Below are 18,772 nucleotides of genomic sequence, written 5' to 3'. Positions count from 1 at the left end.
AGCAAAACTGGTCTGCTTGTACCTGTATGAGTGAGTGACAAATAAACCCTCTTGATCAGTGTTGCCAGATTTTGCCAGAGAAATAGGCAGCCAGGTCAAAGAAAACAAGTAACAAATGAAGCACCTAGGCCACACACACACACACACACACACACACACACACACACACACACACACACACACACACACACACACACACACACACACACACACACACACACACACACACACACACACACACACACACACACACACACACACACACACGGTCCCCAGCAAAAGTGTTAATATAGCATCAAAATCTGTTGTACCACTTGAACCCTATATACAGCGGCTATTTGAAAGCTTGTAAATCTGCAATTTTCTAAAGATATTTGGAATATATTTTTTAAACATATTAGCAACACAAATCTTGTATAGGGGTCCTGTGGTGGCAGAATGTATAGATTGCCAAATATATGTATTATTGTGTATTTGTCTTCCTTCCATTCAATCTCATTGAATGTCTAGTAGTCAGCCACAATGTAACTAATTCTAACTTGACTGCAGCTGTCAATCTAGCAGCTGACTCCCCCATGCTTACTCTTTACACTCTGTCAGCAAATCTGACCCCCCCAAAGAACACCAATATTTACAAGCGACTTTGCAGACAAACAAGCTTATAATAAGCGGACTTGATTCAAAATACAAACACAGCTACTGTCCCTGTCTGACTGGGTCCTTATAGGTAAACCATTTTATGGCAAGGCAAGTAAAGGCAAGAAATATTAATGATGTGAGTAGTAGTACTGCGCATTTCAAAGTATGTATTTATTTTCTGTCAACACTGTCACCAATTATATTTCTATTTGTTTTTCTTGTGTTTACAAGAGACTGGTGGACTACTGTGGCTTACATAGGAGAGTACACAAAGACGCTTTACTGTTCTTTGAAGCTTTGATGTTGTGTGTGCTGGTGGTGTTATGATGACAATGAGTGACAGTGGCTCTCTCTACCACGTCAAGGAAGTGAATGTAACAGCCAGCAGGTTTACAAGTGAGTGGGAGCAACTTGTAAGAGGCTATTGTCTTCATGTTGAAAAGACAAGGACAGCATTGTGTGTTTGACTCAGAGGAGGACAGGCATGCATCATAAATAAAATAATTCCATGATAAATACAGTATTTGGCTGTAACAGGGCTTCAACAGATCAGGGGTTCCCAACGCTTTCCATGTCAAGGACTCCCGAAATAGCCATACACAGACAGAGCCTGTGGCCACATCTATTGCGAAATGGCTTAATTTTTTTTTTAAAATAGCCAATCTACAAGCTCAGACTGCTTCGCCTCGCGATGCGTTGTGAGCTTGTACATCTACTATCATGTACATCTAAGATTTTTTAAAGGTTTAAAGTGTTTAACGAGGTGTGAGAGTTGGAGAATATTGATCCACTTTCATGGTGCTTACATAGGAACAAGACAACAGCGAGATAACATGCTGAAGACATTATCATATAACACTGTGCTAGGTTATGGTCATGACTGGGTGGGGGATCGGGGGGGGGGGTTTGTTTGGAGGTAGTCCAAAATGGTATTATATTCTAAGTATTGTAAATAAAAAATAGTCAATCTTTTTCCAAAATATTTTTTTTATGTAAAAAAAAATATGAGAATAGCATTATCTACAAGCGCGCAGCGCGTCGCGTCGCATCACGACACTTTGTGTTGTGAGCTTGTCGATCGGCTATTTTCACTACTTTTCATAAGAGGGGGGCTTAAGTGGTTAACATGCTTGAAAAACATCTCTCTCTCTCTCTCTCTCTCTCTCTCTCTCTCTCTCTCTCTCTCTCTCTCTCTCTCTCTCTCTCTCTCTCTCTCTCTCTCTCTCTCTCTCTCTCTCTCTCTCTCTCTCTCTCTCTCTCTCTCTCTCTCTCTCTCTCTCTCTCTCTCTCTCTCTCTCTCTCTCTCTCTCTCTCTCTCTCTTCCTCTCTCTCTCTCTCTCTCTCTCTCTGTGTGCACAAATACTTATCTAGTCATTTCATAGTTCGGTCGGTTTGTATGTACACGTGTGCGTGGGCGTGTGCGTGTGCATTGGGGGTGCATTGGGGTCTCAGCTTTTGTCAAATATAAGAAGGGGGGGGGGGGGGAGGCACAAGGATAAACGGTTGTGATCTGGATCTTTATGTGGAAAGGATCCAGTGGAGGTGGATGAGGCATCGATACGGATGCTCTTCCAGGCACGTGCAACAGACCACAGGGCAGACCGAGGACCAGGTGGGGGGGATTATACTGGATCTCCATTCTGGCCTGGGAACGAACGCCTTGGGATCCCCCAGTTAGAAGGAGCTAATGCCAACACACACATCCACGCACGCACAATATATTTATATATATATCTCTCTCGTTGCTAATTAATGTCCTACTAGATCATACTACAGCAACACACAAAGGCATCAAAAGTAGCAGATCCACAAGCTCGAGCGTGTAGATCTACTACTTTTGCTACCTTTGAATTTGAATCCTGAAAAGTAACAATTTTGGACATAATGAGGCTTCCACCCGACAGAGAAGAGACGATATATATATACAGTATATATATATATATGTGCACACTGTATTGTTTGTTGCTCTCTGCAGAACAAGTGTTGCAAAATGTGACATATTAATAAGTAAATATTACACTGTATAGACACACACACACGATATAATGTGCAATATTTACTTATTAATATGTCACATTTTGCAACACTGGCTCCGCAGAGAGCAACATACATACAGTGTGCACAAGCACACAGAAACAAGGCCCACATACAGTATGAGCTATAAATCTATGAGACTGCAAACTGCAAATACTGTACAGCAAGAAATAACTGGGATTGTACTTTAAGGAGTACTTCACCCATTTTCAAACGTAGTGTATCTTCATGTAATTTGTCCTCACTAACGCATGCATGCGCGCACGTGTGTGTGTGTGTGTGTGTGTGTGTGTGTGTGTGTGTGTGTGTGTGTATTCGTGGGTGGATGCGTGCGTGCGTGCGTGCGTATGCGTGTGTGTGTGCGCGGTAGAGTGAAGTGGACTGCAAACTGCAAATACTGTACACACAGCAAGAAATAACTGTGATTACTGTACTTTAAGGTGGTGTATCTTCATATAATTTGTCCTCACTAACTCACTGCATGTGCGCATGTGTGTGTTGGGTGGATGTGTGTGCGTGCGTGCGTGCGTGCGTGCGCACGTGCGTGCGTGCGTGCGTGTGTGAAGTGGATGGTGGGGTTCAAAGAGTATATTCATCTGGGGAAATGAAACCTCCATCATGTTCAGAGACAGGAGTGTCTCTGATGTTGCTTTCTAGATTTGCTGAATGAAGATTTGTATATCGTACATAATTAATGCAACCTGAGAGTAGGCGAACGAATGATGAAATGCTTTGATTTCAGAGCAATATGGAAATGGCTCATACTAATCACATTATTACCTGGAAATATAGGCTACAAACAGTTTTTAATGGGTAGGCAGTTGCAAACAACCACAGATTATAACTCTGAGAGGTGTACAAATGGACCCTTATGGGTTGAATTTTACACTCTCAGAGTTGAATTACCACTCAGGATTTTGCTGTTTAGAGGTGTGCACAGTTTAATGGACTTGATTGCTCCCTAGCCCAGGCGCAAACACCCACGCAAAGCCACTACAAAAGAGTCACAGAAAGAGCTTTTTCTCTCAGTCTTTGAATCTTTATTCTAGTCTGTTCACAGTGCCGAGGTTTGGGGTGAATACTGTATGTTGACCCAACATTTGGATGAGGACATGTCCAAAAGTCGAACTACTGGTCTGCCTGAAGCGCCCAGGGCGCTGCACCAAAAAAAACGCCAGACGGCGGGAACGCTGAAGCGCGATCGCTGGGAAGAGGAGTGCCGCAGGGCGTCTTTAACGTAGAAAGGCATGGCAGACAGGGGCTGCCAGCTCAAAAAACACGTTCTTTGAACAACGGCAAGCTACTAGTTTCACTACTTAATAACTCTGGTACTCCCCCTCCCCCAACACTGTTCGTGACATCAGCTAGGGTGGTCACACTTCCTACTCTCCCCCCCCCCAGCCCCCCAGGAATTCAAAGCATTACGGGGCATTTCAGGGCAGCCCGTAATGACCCATTAATTCTCCAGCTTTTGACAGGCCATGAATTCTGGGATAGGCACGGCTACCCAGGGCTAAGAAGCTGTTAACGAGAGCCATTTGAATTTTTACACATTTTCTACTTCGGTGCAATAAAAACTATACGAGGAGCAACAGTTAGCACTTTCATAAATACAGTTGAAATCTGAAATGTGATTTTACGGGCATGCAGTCTAAGTGATACGCAGGTATTGGCCATATTTCTCTGTAAAAACACCAAATGACAGTATGCTCACTACTTCACTCCCCTGGATTTGTCATTACTGTGGCTGTCAAGCAGCCATCCACATTGGCTGTATCTCCATTTCTAAAGCGGATCGTCCCAATCCTTGATTCTGATTGGCTGATTCCTGTGATAAATTATTCAATGATATACAGTACAGTATACACCTTAGATCAGCTTATATCAGTCACAGGTGTGTTATTAGTTTCTACTCTGATTCAGCAAAGACCAGCCGAGAAGCCACTGAAGTGTGCAGTATAGGGGCAAATTTCCTGAAATGTAACATGGACATCTGTCCAACCGACAGAGACAATATAATATAAACATACTAGTAATTTAAATTAGATTTTGGTGCAGCTCACATGATCCAAATACAATATATACATTCAAAGGATCAACTTTTTCTTCATATTTTGTACTGATTAATGTGGGACTTTGAGTCTTGAGGAAGGTCCTGTGTGACCCAAACGTCAATGTTTAATACATTCATTGCAGAGGTGTTCCAGTGTGGAGCACGAGCGGGAGTACGAGACCTCACCACAACTTGTTCAAGGACTACAGGGTTATTTTAAATGATATAGTTGTTCATACTCGGCCTACTCTGTTAATAACTAACATAAGTCATTTCACGGATGAGACTCCTTCAAAATGGTTTTGCTTTTAACCTTTATAGGCCCCTTGTCACTGAGCCCGAATAAAACACACTGTCAAATAGTTTGTTTTGGAATGGTTTGTTTCTGTTATCCCATGGCTATAGTACACTGCAGGGTCAGCTAAGCATAAAACATTACTCCAAGACACGTTGCGAGCTTGTAGATCTGCTATTTTCACAGTGCTACACTACAGTAAACTGGTTAATGGCTGGGCTTCTCCTGTAGCACCACATTAGGTACCAATATACCTCTTAAAGAGTCTAAGAGCCCATATCCTATGTTAAAGTATCCTAGTCTAATAGAATTGAACTACTATCATACCATGGGCCGCTGTTAGGCGTGGGCATCCATTAGATGTGGAATGCCCTGACAGACACCATCCATTAAAAGATATGAATCACTGGTTTCTTTCAAAACTGTCCTGAAAAAGTAGACCACAAGGGGAGGTAATGCAAATCCCATAGAAAGTAGGTGTCATTTACTGCCGCCGTTTTTCCATTTTCTCCTTTGTACATATAGTGTTCACTGTTTTGTATTTGTTAATGACATATGTTATGTCAGGACTTTTTAGCCTTAAAGTCTGACTGTACCATGTGCTGTTTACATTTCTGACTAATAAAGTATTCAATCAATAAAAAATATTTTCTTAAATAGTGTTTATTTTCTTAAATAGCCCCGGATCTCAACAAGAAATAAGAAAAATAAATAGTCCCCGATCTCTTCATCTGTCGTTCCAATCACGAATAAACAGGGTTGGGAAGTAACGGATTACATGTAACGCCGTTACGTAATCAGAGTAAAAAAAAAACGTAACGGTAACGTCTTAGAGTACATTTTAAAATGTGTAATCTGGATTACAGTAACGGGGGTGTTGTAACGGGGGTTACATGAGGATTACATTCTCCCCTTCCCCTCATTAATTTTACAAACAAGTTATACATTATTATAACACCAAACAACCACCTGCAAGAGCGCACACTCCACACAGACGGCAATGGATTGGAGTTGAGCGCAGCGCGCACCTCTCTGTGTAAAATCCCCACAGACAGGAGGCTGCTGCTGCGTCAGGGCGGTGTTGCCAGAATTTGCGAGAGAAATAAGCAACCAGGTCTATGAAAACAAGCCCAAAAGAAGCGACTATAAAAGTCCACACGAGCACTTCAAAGCTATATCGGTCGTCCATTAAACAATGAGCATATTTATATATGTTGGCTATTTGAAAATAGACGATCTACAAGCTCACAACCGTTCTACCATTATTTACAAGCAACTTCAGAAAAATAAGCCCAATGTGGCTTATAATAATCAGACCAGGCAACACTGCAGACGGAGATACTACATAGGAGAGCATTGGATTGGGGATAAATAATCGGTAGCGCAGTCTTCTCTTTTATGTCAAATAAAATGAGGCTTTTTATTTAAAGAGTAGCTTACGGGGTATAAATATAATTTTATAGGGTGAGTTCTTTGTAGACTATATAAATGAGTCTTTACTGTCTAGTCAATGTTTACAGGGTCACAGGCAGATTACATTCTCCCCTTCCCCTCATAAATTTTAAAAACAAGTTATACATTATTATAACACCGTCACCAAACTTAAAATAATAATAAGTCGAAATAACAGTATGCATGTCGCATGCGACGACCCGTAGGGTGCCTACGCTGTGTCGCTTCCTAGTGGCTGCTTCAAAAAGCTTTCTTGGTGGCTGCCCACTGGAACTGCGCAGTGACGGTGAGCAGCACTGCAGTAGCGGTCTTAACTGTAGGCAAGGTTAGGCAACCGCCTGGGGCCTCAAAAGTCAGGAGGCCTCATGAGTAGGGATGGTAGGCTACTGAATGGATGCGTGGAGACGGTCAGGACGCACAGCGTGCACCTCTGTCAATATGGTAATGGTAGACACCAGTTCTCTGGTTGAGATTCAACATCAAGTGAAACGCTGCACATAACCAGTGATAGGTTAGATTTAAAGCCTATATTCCAGTTTATAATGCGCGGAAGCCAAGCAACACTTTTGACAGAGAGCGAGGGGGGGGGGGGAATTAAGAAATACTATATTTTAAATAGTGAAAAATACAGAAAATAGGGGGAAATACATAAAATCTCTAATCTGTGATTCTAATGTGATTAATGTGACCCCTACAGTCAGTGAAGTCCAGTGCTGAATGTGACAAATATTGAGACAAATAGGCTATAACCCAATACATAATTTTATGAAATAAATGGGTTATATTTTACAGATAGTTACACTATTCTTGTACTATATTAAAATTAAGTCATCCTTAAACTTCAAGTTAAATTAATTATTTCTGTGGACTTAAAAATCATCGTTTTATTTGATGGCCTTCTTTTTGATTGGCCTTTTACAGGCCCTACCAGCCTGTAGGGGGAGGTAGAGAGTAACATATTATAATACCAGCCTGTAGGGGGAGGTAGAGAGTAACATATTATAATGCCAGCCTGTAGGGGGAGGTAGAGAGTAACATATTATAATAGCAGCCTGTAGGGGGAGGTAGAGAGTAACATATTATAATACCAGCCTGTAGGGGGAGGTAGAGAGTAACATATTATAATAGCAGCCTGTAGGGGGAGGTAGAGAGTAACATATTATAATAGCAGCCTGTAGGGGGAGGTAGAGAGTAACATATTATAATAGCAGCCTGTAGGGGGAGGTAGAGAGTAACATATTATAATAGCAGCCTGTAGGGGGAGGTAGAGAGTAACATATTATAATAGCAGCCTGTAGGGGGAGGTAAAGAGTAACGTATTATAATACCAGCCTGTAGGGGGAGGGAGAGAGTAACATATTATAATAGCAGCCTGTAGGGGGAGGTAGAGAGTAACATATTATAATACCAGCATGTAGGGGGAGGTAGAGAGTAACATATTATAATACCAGCCTGTAGGGGGAGGTAGAGAGTAACATATTATAATAGCAGCCTGTAGGGGGAGGTAGAGAGTAACATATTATAATAGCAGCCTGTAGGGGGAGGTAAAGAGTAACGTATTATAATACCAGCCTGTAGGGGGAGGGAGAGAGTAACATATTATAATAGCATGCTAACCTGGTCTATTCTATTTACTTGATCTCATCTAGCCTATGTATAGCCTTAGGGAATATAGGCTGTAAACTAAAGGCATTTAGTGTCTTTTTATTAAAGGCTATGCATTTTATTAGGTTTTATTATTTTTTTGTAAAGGTAAAGAGATTTTATTTGCCACTTTGCCCACACATGGATGGAGGTTAGATCCCATAGGGACGGTTGTGTTATTTAAAATGAGCTAGTTGTTGGTTGTCAAACAATCAAAATGTTACTGTAGGTCAAGATGCCTTTTCTTATGATCTGTTATTAGTTGACACAATGACTCTACAGTAATGTAACTGTTCAGAGAGGTCAAATTCTTAACAATTAAATGACCTTAACCATATTTCTGTTGTCCTTATCTTAATTTCATAGGCTCAACATTCTTGTCTATCAATGGTAAAACTTGTATTATCTAATTAAATAGAGTTTTGCTTAAAAGTAATCCAAAAGTAACTGAAAGTAACTAGTAGTTACTTTTTAAATGGAGTAATCGGGATTACGTTACTGACTACATTTTTTAGAAAGTAACTTGTAACTGTAGGGGATTCCTTTTTAAAAGTAACCCGCCCAACCCTGCGAATAAACGTCCCAAAAAATACATATTTTAATATGTTTTATATTTTTTAAGTTTGTGTCATCCTCCCTGTCTCATTACACATGTGATCTACTTCACAGTACTGGCTGCACCTGCACATGCTGTGTGGGCGAGGCCACGAGAGAGAGAGAGCGCAAGGGTTACTGGGCTAGTCATTGTTGTGGTCTGGCAAGCTAATTCAGAGGCGCCGCGCCGGAGACATTTCAAGTGGAGGGCTATCAATACCTGTGCGTGTCCATGGGGTGCAGTGCTGCAACAGCACACTGAACAGCGGACGCCTACGCTGTTATGTACCGGCATACAGTACTACAGCTTGGTCAGGGCCAGGGGTGAGCTGCCGGTGGAGCCTGGTGGAGCACAGCTCCACTAGCTTTGAAGCTGCATGCACGCCCGCACATGCACCATTGGCAGTTTTCGCACCTCGCTAACAAAACCTGCCAATTGACTGCCATGTGACTGAGTGTCACAGCGTTAATTAACATGAGTGACCGACCTGGTTGGATGCATATCATATCAATGGTCCATTGTGTGACCTGCAAGTCTACTGTAGGTGTCAGATTTCTATCGGAAGCAATCAAAAGAGTTGGATAACAGTGACTGATGGATTCATGAACTCATTAGATTACAGGTGACATCTGCAACACTAAAGTTTCCCCATTATGCAAGTAAATAGAATAAAATTTGATACACAGTATATTGTGGGTTAATAAATAGGCCTCCATATTAAAGAGGTTATTTCAATCGGCGGTCGCTCACGTGCACATGTACGCGTGTGCACGTGCGCACGACGTAGCGTAGGGCATTCACAGAATAGTCGAATATTCGAATATTCGAATATCAAACCGACTATTCGACTATCAAACCACTATTCGACTATTCAAAAAAAAAAAAAAAAAAAAAAAAAGCATATTTTTTAGTGGCTTTTCTAGAGCAGACACGCAGCTGTGAGCTCTGGTGTGACGTCAACTCGCATTCCTTGAGTCGAGTCATCAATGCCATTGAAAAAAAAAAAAAAAAAAAACTTTTTTTTAATTTTTTAATTGTTTAATTTTTTAATTTTTTATAATCAAACCGAATAATCGACTATTCGAATACTTTTGGGTCGAATAATTCGAATATCATAAATCACTATTCGTTAATGCCCTAACGTAGCGCTCCACTAGCTAAAAAAATCCACTGCACAGCACTGAGTTTGGTAGCATTCAAGAGCAAGAGAAACATGGAATGCACTCAATACAACAAGGCATAATCTAAGGCAGTGGTTACCAAAACTTTTAACTCGAGACCCAAAATACTAGAGATTTGATGTCTCCCCGGGACCCAAACTAGTGAAAATAGCCGATCTACAAGCTCACAACGCGTTGCGATGTGAGGCGTTGTGAGCTTGTAGATCTGCTATTTGAACTGCTTCTTAAAAGTTTGTATTTATTGTTTTTATGGAATTTCTTTAATTCTTGGAAAATGTATGAAATGTTTGAACTGTCTTTTTACTTTCTGAAAATGTGTTTTTGTTTTTTACTTTTAGATAAAAATAAAAAAAAATAACATTAAAAAGAATTAGTAAACAAAAAAATGGGATATTTCATTGTGACCCGTAAAAACGGATCCCCGACCAGTGGTTGGGAAACTTTGATGACATATATAGCCATGTATAGTGCGTGCCAAAAATCCTGAAGGGGGGCGTCAACAAGGCGAACTGCCTTTTCCCATACTGTTGAAGCACAAGGGGGCGGGGCTGGCGGGCTATGTTAGTGCAGTGAGTGGCAGTTGGGGCAAACGCAGTCCCCACAACATCATTTACGATTCTGTGCCTATCGGTACATAACTCGGACGGCGCTTAGTCGACTAGCAGACCATCGGCCGGTCGCCGCGGGCACTCGCGCCTGGAGGCGCTCGGGCGCGACTCCTCGGCCTCAAGGTCTGCTGAGTCGGCGCGCCTCCGTCATGGTCCAAAACTATACTTTATCGGTGAAAAAAAGTAGTCCGCGGTTGTTTGAAAAAGTATTGCCCCAAGCGGGAATCGAGCCTAGACACCCAGAGGTAGTAGATCGGTAGTCCAATGATTATCAAGGTGCGCGACTGAGGCCGGTGCTGAGGTTCGGGCTGTATTAGAATGTGACGTCCTAACTCTTCTAATGTAGAGGAAAGAAGTACCCGCCCGCGCGCCCGCCCAATAGGGGAAGCCTCGTCCCTTCGGGGCGAGTCTTCCCAACAGTATGGGAAAAGGCAGTTCGCGTCAACAAGTGTCATTTGGTAGCGGCGGACATCTTAGTGGGGTATAAACAGGTTGGCTTAAAATTGGCCCCCACCAGTATGTCTGCAGCTACTATGCCACGCCCCCCCGTAGTGACGAACCGTTGGCACGCACTATACAGCCACCTGTCAGTGACCTGTCAGTGACCTAAACTTTGCTTATAGCACATTTTTCAACTCAACAAATGTTTTTAGAGCTTGGTTGGCATTAAGCTTATGACAGTAGAGGAGAAGAAAACAGGAGGAGAGAGCAGAGCTGATGAGCAGCAGTGTGACACACACATGATCATCAACATCAAGGCACTGATTTGTTCTGAGGGTTCCTGCTCTTGAAAATAAAAAAAATAACTACGTTGCATGAGAACTCAAATTGCACTCGCTTGTTTATTTTGATTTCATGTTGCGAAAGTCATTTCGCCTGATGAGCACCTTCATGGTCGATATGTTGCCCTTGTAATAACTTTGTTTGGGAGCTAACTCGGTGTCTTTGATTTCTGTCTTTTTATCCAGCGCCTGGCCTACAGGTACAAGATTCAACACAAATATGGGAAAAAATGTTAAAAAAAAGACTACCCAAATAAAATACCGGAGCACTCGAATGGGTCTGCATGTTTTTTATTAATTTGCAGGAGTGACTGACGTTTCGACTAGCGTCTTGGGGAAAATGCATTCTACTATTCTGCAACCAAAATGTGGAATGTACTACCAACAGCCATTAAAAGTCTCGATTCCCCATCCACTTTTAGCTTGGTAAAACTGACCTAAAAATAATATAATTGGACTTAGGTAATACCTTCCTATCTACCTTGCCATCTACCTATCTTGCCCTCAGAGAGTCAAACAACACACTAGTCATCCTCTTCCCCTCGCCCCCACCCCCTTTTTTTATGTAAATGTATCTAGCATTGCTTAGTGTTGTTGCTGATGTATAATGTATCGTATGCATGTCTTGATGATGAATTGAGTACAATGGACCACAACAGAAGCAAGCTCCCGGGGCTTTCTGTATATTGTATTATAGTATAGTGTATTATAAATTATTCAATAATCAATCAAACAATCAATCAGATATCAACACGATCTCCTCATTTAAATGTTGTGAAAGTCAGCCTATATATGCACCTGAACAGAAACTTCTGGTAGAGCACAGTGTCTCACATCTTATATTCATTTCCGTCCTCAATTACTTGAAAATGGAGCAAATGGCAGGTTTAAATCTGAATGTTTCTGAGCTGGGCTAAGCCTCCAAAGTATCAAGATCTTAACGCCCCATACGATAATATCCTATCATATAGGTTAATCCATCCTCTACAACAGAACAGCACTACTGCCATAACATCAACTGATCACCCACTGTCTGATCATTTGGTCTAATATACATACACTGTCTACAGGAATCATTATACAAACAAGCACTTAAAACTTTAGACAAGACTGCGTTCAGTTTTCATCATCGCCATTATCCTAAAGAAGCATAATCTGCTTAGCTGGTAAAACCTCATCAAATACAAAAATGTCTGCAGAGATTATAAGATTATGTATGGTTTAACTGGGACTGCTCTCTCCTCTGTCTGCTTTCATCAACTTCAAATCGGTGCAGTAGCACGGGGGGGGGGGGGTCCCTTCAGAGCTACACATCAATGGAATACAGTCGTACACACAGTTAATAAGATAATCTCCATCATATTATTGATTCAACTGTAATAGATGGCTGACTGAGGACCAACAATGTTAACACTGATACTGTTTTTCAGAGGTGGAAAGTGATGTACATTTACTCAAGTACTGTACTTAGGTTCAATTATGAGGTAATTTTACTTAAAGGAGCATGTAACTTTTTAACAACAATATAGCATATTATGACCCACACAATTATAAAGTCACATGTTTAAGCAATAACAATCATCCTTCCATAAATGTATAGACTCAGGGGGGGGGGTCCCTGCTAGGGGCTTGGCTGTATTACAAAGTATAGGGGAGACAATGAGTTTCATCCTGGCATTTGCCAGGGCACCAAGGCAGAACTGCCAGTCAAAGCGAAGACTGGCCAATCACAGCGCAAAGTGGCCACTGATACCCCAAACTACATAGTGCTGCTTTAACTTGAGTATTTCCAGTTTTCAATACTTCATACTTCTACTCCACTCCATCTCAGAGCAGGCAAAAATTGTACTTTTTACTCCACTACAATTATTTGAACTACTATTGAAAACTACTAAATAAAAACTAGTACTTTAATTTTTGTCACTTTAAGTATATTTCGATGCCAATACTTTTGTACATTTACTCAAGTAACATTTTAATAGAGCATTTCATTTGTAATGAGAGTATGTCTACCTTGTGACCTTTACTTACAAAATCTGAGTACGGTACTTCTTCCACCACTGATGTTTTGATCCACCTTTGACCACTTAAAGGGTAAGACCACTTTGGTAGAGGTTTGGGTTGTGTAGTTACCTTGCCATGATGTAACTCCAAAGGTGGACAAGAAATCAAAAGTAATTGCTCCATTGATTAGAAATTGATAATTCATTGACTTACATTGTACGGTAAAACAGCTCTCAAAGTCACTCTTTTAGCACGTAAACGAACACAAACAAAGCTGATTCAGACAATATAGAACATCATCAAACCCAGTACTGTTTTTTTTTTTTATAAAAATGTGAACTTCCTGTTGATTTTACTATTTGAAGATCCGAATCCGGATCCGCGGATCCAGTCCGGGTTTTCTTCTTAATAAAAATGGTAAAATCAACAGGAAGTTGACATTTTTATTTTAAAAAAAAACAGTACTGGGTTTGGTGATGTTCTATATTGTCTGAATCAACTTTGTTTGCATTCGTTTATGGGGTAAAAGAGTGACTTTGACAGCTGTTTTAACTTACAATGTAAGTCAATGAAGAGCATATTTTGAATTATCAATTTCTAATCAATGGAGCAATTATTTTTGATTTCTTGTCCACCTTTGGAGTTCCATCATGGCAAGGTAACTACACAACCCAAACCTCTACCAAAGTGGTCTTGCCCTTTAAGCCCGATATACTTCATTGTACAACAAGAAGCGGAAATAGCAGATCTACAAGCTCACAACACATCCTGATGTGATGTCTTATGAGCTTGTATATCCACTATATTTCTTTGAATTTTGACCCTTTTCTTTTTACAATTTTCTCTTATAATAATAATCATTATAGCCGATCATTTCTACATTGCCCCAATGCCCTCCTTTATGGTTAAGTAAGTACCTTCCTCATGTTATGGTTCCCAAGTTAGATGAATGTAATGGGTACAGTACTTAACGCTCGCATGAGAGCTAGGAAAGACTAAGCATTTGGGAATTATAAAATATGTATTTGGGACGAACAGAAACAGAAGCTAATTTAACTCTCTGCTTCAGTCACCTCTCTCTCTCTCTCTCTCGCGCTCTCTCTCTCTCTCTGTCGCCCTCTGTCTCTATCTCTCTACGCACACAACGTACATTAATGTAAACAATATATTGCTTTGCTGGTCATACGGTCTGCTGGTGGAATATTGTGATTGGTTCTTGATTCTCGTGTGTACAAATGATCACCCTGGAGCATTCGCCTCAAACATGCCCGTGTCATACAGCGTTATAATGTATGTATAATGTACAGTACGGACATGTATATATACTGTCCTCTGTGATAATGTACTGTATATATAGACAAATCCAAAGAGCGGCAATCATAACTGCGGTGCCAAGCGGGTGCTGCTCCGCACCGCGACACCGCAGCTACAGGCAGCGCTCTGTGGATTGATCTATACAGTAGCCGTCATGTGATAATGTACAGTGATGACGTACGATATATTTACAGTAGCTGTCATCAGTGGTGTACAGAAACTAAGTACATTTACTCGAGTACTGCACTTAAGTAAGATTTTGTGATGCGACGGATTGTGAGCTTGTAGATCTGCTGAAAACTTGTAGATCTGCTGAAAACTTTGAAAACTTGAAATGGGACATTCTGCATAATGAGTACTTTTACTTTTGGTACTTTAAATACATGTTGATGCCAATACTTTTACATCAAGTACATTTTGAATTCCGGACTTTTACTTGTAACAGAGTATTTTTACATTGCAGTATTGATACTTTTACTTACTGTAAGTAAAACATGTGAGTACTTTTTCCACCACTGGCTGTCATGTGATAATGTACTGTGATAACGTACAATATATTTACAGTAGCTGTCATGTGATAATGTACTGTGATAATGTAATCACTGTAAGCACTGTTACTCAACGTCGAGTCTGGGAAGAACCATCAGGGTCCAAATGGACACAGGTCTTTTTTCTGGAAATGTCTTTTAATATAACTTTTTTATTGTTTGCTATTTTCTCAAAGCAGATCAAGTATTCCAGCAAGCCAGCAGCGTTGGTGGTGAAAGCAAACACATTATGTCCAAGCATCAATACATTCTTTATTTTCCTTCAATAATGTATTTCTTATTTTTAACTGGTGTATAGGCAACACCTTTTTTCTTTACAATAGGAGGATGTAAGAATAACTTCATGCCTACCACAATAATATATTATGATTATAATGTAAAAAAGAAATTAAAAAAGAAACAAAAACAACATCTAAAACTATTATATTCCTTTACATACTTCTTTGCCCAAGCAACAGGGAACCACAGGAGAGGGCCTAAGAGCCACATGCGGCTCTAAAGCAGTGTGGATTTTGACAGCAAATTTTGATTTAGTTTTAGTCATAGTCTTTTGAATAAAATTCCAGATCGTTTTAGTCATATTTTAGTTATCTCGAAGGTTTTACTGTTAGTCTAGTTTTAGTTGACTAAATTCCATAAATAGATGATTTAGTCGACTGAAATGTATTTTGGCGGGCCTTGATGGCATCGCAATGGCTGATTTTACGCTTGGTTGCATGCTGAAAATAGCCGATCTACAAGCTCACAACGCGTCGTGCTGTGACGCGTTGTGAGCTTGTAGATCGGCTATTTTCAGAGCGCAACACCTGAGCGCAACCAAGCATTAAATGACTTGTCTTTTAGTTCTACTGGATCTCTTCTCCACTAGTCCCTCACTAACAAGTCTAGTTTTTATTTATTGACGAAATTGTCAATATATTTAGTCTTAGTTTTAGTCATCATAGTTTAGTTTTTATTTAGTTTTCGTCAGTGAAAAAAGGAAGTCGCCGAACAACACTTTTTAGGAATATAAATCAACACTGACCTATGGCCATGTAGTCCTCGGCGTCGCCGGGCAGCAGAGTGGCGAGCGGGCCGGCGTACAGCAGAAGGCCATCCTCCTCCTCCGTCATGAACTCTACGGAGAGATGGCTATCGAAGCACGGCCTCACGGGCGGAAACCAGGCATAGCCGCCGTTGCCATGGAAACTACGTTTTGTCTGCTGGCACTCCGGACCCTCGAGCTGCGGGGGGCACCGGCACCTGTAAGCACGGGAAGACAAGAAGAAAAAAATGGACTTCAACTAAAGAATGAATGAACGAAAATTTTGATTGTGCCATGGCAACAGTTTTCCCGAGAGGATGTAAAAAGGTCCAATTTGACACACAACACCAGCGCTAGCAAAGAAACCCTGTCAATGCAGGCCACCAGTGGTGGAAGTGCATTTACTACGTACTTAAATCAAATTTTGAGTGTGAATACCTGCATAATTTAGCTTATACTTTTACTCCACTACATTTCAGGGGCAAGTAGTGTAGGCTACTTTTAACTGCGCTATGATTATTTGAACACTTTAGTTACCGGTTACTTTGCAGGTTTATCATTTTCTTTTTGTCACGTAAGCCATATTTGGCTATTCAATAATAACCAATCTACAAGTTCACAACATGACAAGACGCAATAATAAAAAAGGGAATTTAATTCAGGCCTCATACGAGCTCATAACAGATTATTCCTGCATTGATATTTCTACTTAAGTAAAATTATCCGAGTACTTCTCCCAGTCCACTCGCCACGATTAACAGGTTGTCCTAAGTGCACAGAGGTGTTATCTCTACACACTGATCTCCTGCATTAGCCACGAAGCTCTGCATATTCAGAATTCAACACTAATTAATCAATTAAGTGTGAACGCGGCGCTCACAGAGCTCCGTTCTTTATCTATCTCACAGCTGCCTCGCCTCAGTCCTCTGGAGACGCTCCTGTCTGGCACCGACCACGTCTCTTTTGTTAGGGCTTAATTAATTCCATTTCTCTTACTATTGCATTGTGCCACCGGTCCGCCACTGCTGATTTAGTGACTTTCTCTCACAATCTCTCTCTCTCTCTCTCTCTCTCTCTCTCTCTCTCTCTCTCTCTCTCTCTCTCTCTCTCTCTCTCTCTCTCTCTCTCTCTCTCTCTCTCTCTCTCTCTCTCTCTCTCTCTCTCTCTCTCTCTCTCTCTCTCTCTCTCTCTCTCTCTCTCACGATCTCTCTGTCTGTCTGTCTCTCTCTCTCTCTCACTCTCTCTGTATCCCTCTCTCTACTGCTTTTTAAAGGTGTTATGAAGGTGTGAGGGACATTGGCTGTCTGATATATCACAGCCGACTCTCCTTTGACTTGCCTACTTCAATTAGTGGCTGAGTGGCCAGGCAGTTTTACTGCTCAGTTCGCTGCACGATGGGGTTGCTCGTCGAAAATAACTGATGAATAACTTACTTAACCATTTACAACCTGGCTCGCCTGTTTTGCCATATTTATCCAAATTTTCAAAGATGTTCCAATCATTTCAACACTTCTTTTTTGGGGGGAACATTACCAAAAAAAATCCTGAATTAAAAGCTCACAACGCATTGTGGGGGAGCTTGCCGAAGAGAATAAAGCGGTCCAAATACAGTTGTAACTCAAGTCCGTTTTACCAGTGGTGGAAAGCAAGTACATTTACTTATGCACTGTACTTAAGTAAAGTAGTGTACTTATAATCCACTACAATTATCTGAAAACCGTTACTAGTTACTTTGTAGATTTAGATTATTATTTAAAAAAACATACATTAACCACTTCAGACCTACATACTTTGGCTATTTGAAAATAGCCGATCTACAAGCTCACAACACATCGCTTTGCGCAGTATTTCTACATTGTGGTATTGATACTTTTAAGTACAAAATGTGAGTACTTCTTCCATAACTGCGTTTTACTTAGACTAGAGGGTTTAAGCAGTGGTGTCGTGGAGGGCACACAGGGTAGGACGGCGTGTAGCCAGTAATCTTTTCACGCGCAAGGTACGGCACGGTACAGTGCACGCACGTGCACGCTAGAATGTGCCCCCCCCCCCCATAGATTCACAAGCCAAGTACCCAAATGGCTACCTTGCATAACAGGTTTGCAAGTGAGTGTGAAAATGTTTCCTCAGATTCCTCACTCCTTGCATCTATAGGCTACACTGTAAGCAACACAGCATGTTGGCTTCAGTAGCTGCTGCTGCCAGTAACCTATCTGCACGCAGCAATGCCTCAGCCACCGTCAAAGAAGAGAAAGATACTCGTTCAAAGCAAACTTTTAGTTTCAGCTCTATAATTCATGGCATTCCTTAAATTTGTATTAGTTTAAAAAGACTAAAACTAAGCTAAAAAACATTTCCTATACAAACATGTTTCCTAATTTAAGGTAAATTAAAATGCGAGCGGTGTGCGCGTGCGCGCGCGTGACGTCATTAAAATAACGTCCTGCGGGTCCTGCCATTAAAAAAAATCACCACGACACCGCTGGGTTTAAGTGGTTAAGTGGTCAAGGAGCGCCGCTGTCGCTGACATGACACGGGGATGAATGGTGGCTTCCCTGACCTTTGCGGAACACATTTATACATGTGGCAATAGCAATAG

The 18,772-nt window shown here is 41.1% G+C and overlaps 1 protein-coding gene across 1 annotated transcript in view; it reads right to left on the bottom strand.

The window, feature by feature from the left end:
- LOC308091664 (neural-cadherin-like) overlaps positions 1-18,772 on the bottom strand; it is a gene marked incomplete at its 5' end in the record, with an annotated part of 233,509 nt that overhangs the window by 39,854 nt on the left and 174,883 nt on the right. Inside the window, one exon of the mRNA XM_080437326.1 lies at positions 16,174-16,391. Coding sequence (XP_080293452.1) covers positions 16,174-16,391 — 218 coding nt within the window. The remainder of the gene's footprint in view (positions 1-16,173; positions 16,392-18,772) is intronic.

The sequence above is a fragment of the Gymnoscopelus braueri genome, assembly GCF_963280865.1.
Source record: "Gymnoscopelus braueri genome assembly, chromosome: 9".
NCBI lineage: Eukaryota > Metazoa > Chordata > Actinopteri > Myctophiformes > Myctophidae > Gymnoscopelus > Gymnoscopelus braueri.
The sequence above is the reverse complement of the archived record's forward strand: the minus strand, read 5'-3'. Positions and strand labels throughout refer to the sequence as shown.